Raw genomic sequence first — 2,964 nt, forward strand, 5'->3', positions numbered from 1 at the left:
AAGGAAAAAATCTTCTAAAAGGAAAACAAGAAAAGCAATTCTTCAGTTTCACATAATTAAAAGAACAGGAGAAAGCACGCAAGCTACATAGAGCTAAATTTACGAAACCAACCAAAGCCAGGGGGATTTCTCTTCTGATTATGTGTCATAAAAAGGTCCACTGTCTTATATACACATGTATATAATGTTACATTCCATCACTGTAAAAGTCCCCTTTGCCCCTCCCCCAAAAAGTTTCAGTCTAGTCTCCAAACTTGGAAAGCGGCGCTCGCTCCTGCTGCCGGTGCAGTTCGTTCTCGGTCAGCAGCTGGAGGTTCTCGGCGCGCAGCCGGTCCAGCTCCAGCTCCAGCTCCCGCACACGCGCGTCGTCGCCGCCCAGCCGCTTGCTCTCCAGCCGCAGCCGGTTGTTCTCGTCCTCCATGCGCGAGAGGCACTTCTCCAGCTCCAGGTACTCCTTGATGAGCTCTTGCTTGCTCATGTTCTGTAGGCTCTCCGTGTGGTACCGCTCGTATGTCTCCGAGAAGTCCCGCTGCAGAAACTCGCTGCCGTCCCCTCCCATCCCATCGCTGCCTCCATCCTCCTCACCCCCTTCTTCCATGAAGTCATCATCGCTGGTGTCGTCGGATTTGGCGGCGGCCCGCTTGGAGTACAGGCCGGTTTTGAGATCCGGCTCCTCCTGGTCGTGATCATCCATGAGGAACTGCGTGGTGTTATAGGGCGCGACCGGCTGGCCCTTGGCGAACATCTCGGCTCGGATCCTTGAAGCTCGTAGGCTCTGTTTCTCGTCGAACTTTTTCTTCTCCTCCCAGGTCAGCTTGTAGTATGGTTTCCAATGCCGCTTCTTCTTGGACGGGCGTCTCCTATGTTTTTTCTTGCCCAGCTGTCTCTGCTGCTGTCCCCACTCTTCTTCACCCCCTGCGGCAGGAGCCCCCAACTTACTGGCCTCGGAGTCACGACAAGGCTGGGCGAGCAGCTCGGCCTCGGGCTTCGGTTCCCCTTCTGCCGGCGGCGGGAAGTCGCCGCCAGCGGACAAGTCGTCCCCATTCTGGCCCTTCTCGCCCTCTATCAGGCAGCTAGATTCTGGACAGGCCTGGGGCTGCAAGGGAGGTGGTTGGGACTCCAGGCTCCCTTCCCCCTCCGGCCCCGGACGGCCACCCAACTGGGGGAACGCTCTCGATTGCCACCTACTGTCCTCCTCGGGCACCCGCTCCTCCGCGCCTGGGGGGCGCTCAGGGTTCAGCTCTTCCTGGACAGCAGCAGCACCTGTACAGTTGCTAGTTTGAGGCTGGTGTTGATATTCTGACAAGAATGGCTCGGCCATGGCTAGTAGAGTCCTCGAAGTTTGAGAAATTTTGGCTAGTAAGTCCTCAAGGAAAAAAAATGGGAGTTCTTAAACAAAAAAAAAAAAAAGAAAAGAAAAACAGTCCAACAGAGTCCTCTTCAGTTTGTAATTCCTGCAGTGACGCCTTTAGCTAGTCCTTCTGTCAGCAAACTCCAATTGCAATCTGGGGAGCTCAAGTCAGTAAAGGGTTAAGCGCCCACAGTGCGGCCAGCTAGCGGGTCCAAGGGGGTGCAGCGGCAGGAACAGTACGTAATGTGCGGAGGTGGGCCTCAAACCTCCAAGCGGAGCACCCCAATAAAGGAGTTGGTAAGCAAGGTGATGAGGGTAAGTCCAGTGGGTGAAACCCAGCCCCGAAGGGGTTAAAACTACCGATGACGCTGCCTCCGAGGGGCCAGATCCACAAAGGGTTAAATCCCCTGCCGCAGAGCCCACAAGGGGTTAAAGTCCCGGAGCCACCTCCTCCCACTTCCACGGGTGTCGCTTCCACCCAAGCTCCCAGTTCCCTAGGCCCGGCCGGAGCCTCAGCAGAGGACAGACAAACTCATCTCCCCTTTGGCTCGATGCTCTGCTCTGCTCTGCTCTGCTCAGTTCTCCTCCGCCTCCTCCTCTTTTCCTCCCTCCCTCCTCCCGCTTCCCACAGCTCCTCTTCCGCCTCCTCCCCCGACTTTCCCTCCCAACCTGCCTCTCCACCTGCCAACTTCCAACTGCTGCCTCCCAGCCCTCTGCGCCCTTTTTATATAGAAGCTTGTTCGCCCCGCCCATGCGCATGCGTAATGGAGTTCCCATTGCGGGGAGCCGGGAGTCGTAGTTCTTATCTTTCGGGCCCGCCGTCCTCGCGCGCCGTGCGACGTAGCCAATCCCAGAACGCGTAGGGGGCGTCTCCCTGGCCACCTCCTTCCATCGCTTAGCCCTCGCTAAAGAAACGCGAGCGGCCATTGGTGAAAAATCACACGACTCGCTGAGGAAGGACGGCCAATCGCCGAGAAGATGGGGCGGGTTCTGGACCGTACCATTCTGTTTCAGGAATACGAGAAGATTCGATGGCCTTTGAGAGTCCACACAGGATATTTTTATGAAAAGGTGCGTTATGAAGGCTATTATCCTATTCTGTTCTCAGCGGAAGGGTTCCGAAGGTTATGAACCTTTATTAACTAACGCAAGAATGGTTTATTCCTAAAAAGTAGTCCCTAAAATGTATAAGAATTAAATCCTATAAAGAGAGATGTCGGCCCACGGCTGCTAACTCGCTATTCTTAAGGTTACAGAAACGGCTTCAAGGCGGGTGGTGAGTGCCTGAGATTGACACTTGCGGAAGGATATCGCGAGCACATTTTGTAAAGCCCGAAAAGCGCATGAAGAAGTAAACAAATGAAGAATAAAAAGTGCCGCCTTAAAGGGACAGTGTGACTGAGTTTAGCGCAGCAGGTTCGCACTAGGCCTCGGAAGACGAAAAGACAGGTTCGAGTCCCAGTGACGCCGACTCCCGGACTGACTTGGGTACCCTTAGTTGAAGGTGGCGGAGTCCCAGCCCCAGCCTGGTCTCAGAAAGCCGCCCACGCCCCAGGGGCCAATGCAAACCGGTGATTCGCGGCCAAGCCTCTTCTTTGGGCCGAGATCGGAAA

At 55.3% G+C, this 2,964-nt stretch overlaps 1 protein-coding gene across 1 annotated transcript; it reads right to left on the reverse strand.

Moving 5' to 3' along the window:
* Positions 1-126: 126 nt before the first annotated feature.
* Positions 127-2,958, reverse strand: HEXIM1 (HEXIM P-TEFb complex subunit 1). Its single transcript, XM_017862333.1, has one exon. The coding sequence runs from the start codon at positions 1,319-1,321 to the stop codon at positions 242-244; it is 1,080 nt and encodes a 359-aa protein (XP_017717822.1). The 5' UTR covers positions 1,322-2,958; the 3' UTR covers positions 127-241.
* Between the last annotated feature and the right edge of the window lie 6 nt (positions 2,959-2,964).

The sequence above is a fragment of the Rhinopithecus bieti genome, unplaced genomic scaffold (assembly GCF_001698545.2).
Source record: "Rhinopithecus bieti isolate Rb0 unplaced genomic scaffold, ASM169854v2 scaffold_65107, whole genome shotgun sequence".
Taxonomy (NCBI): domain Eukaryota; kingdom Metazoa; phylum Chordata; class Mammalia; order Primates; family Cercopithecidae; genus Rhinopithecus; species Rhinopithecus bieti.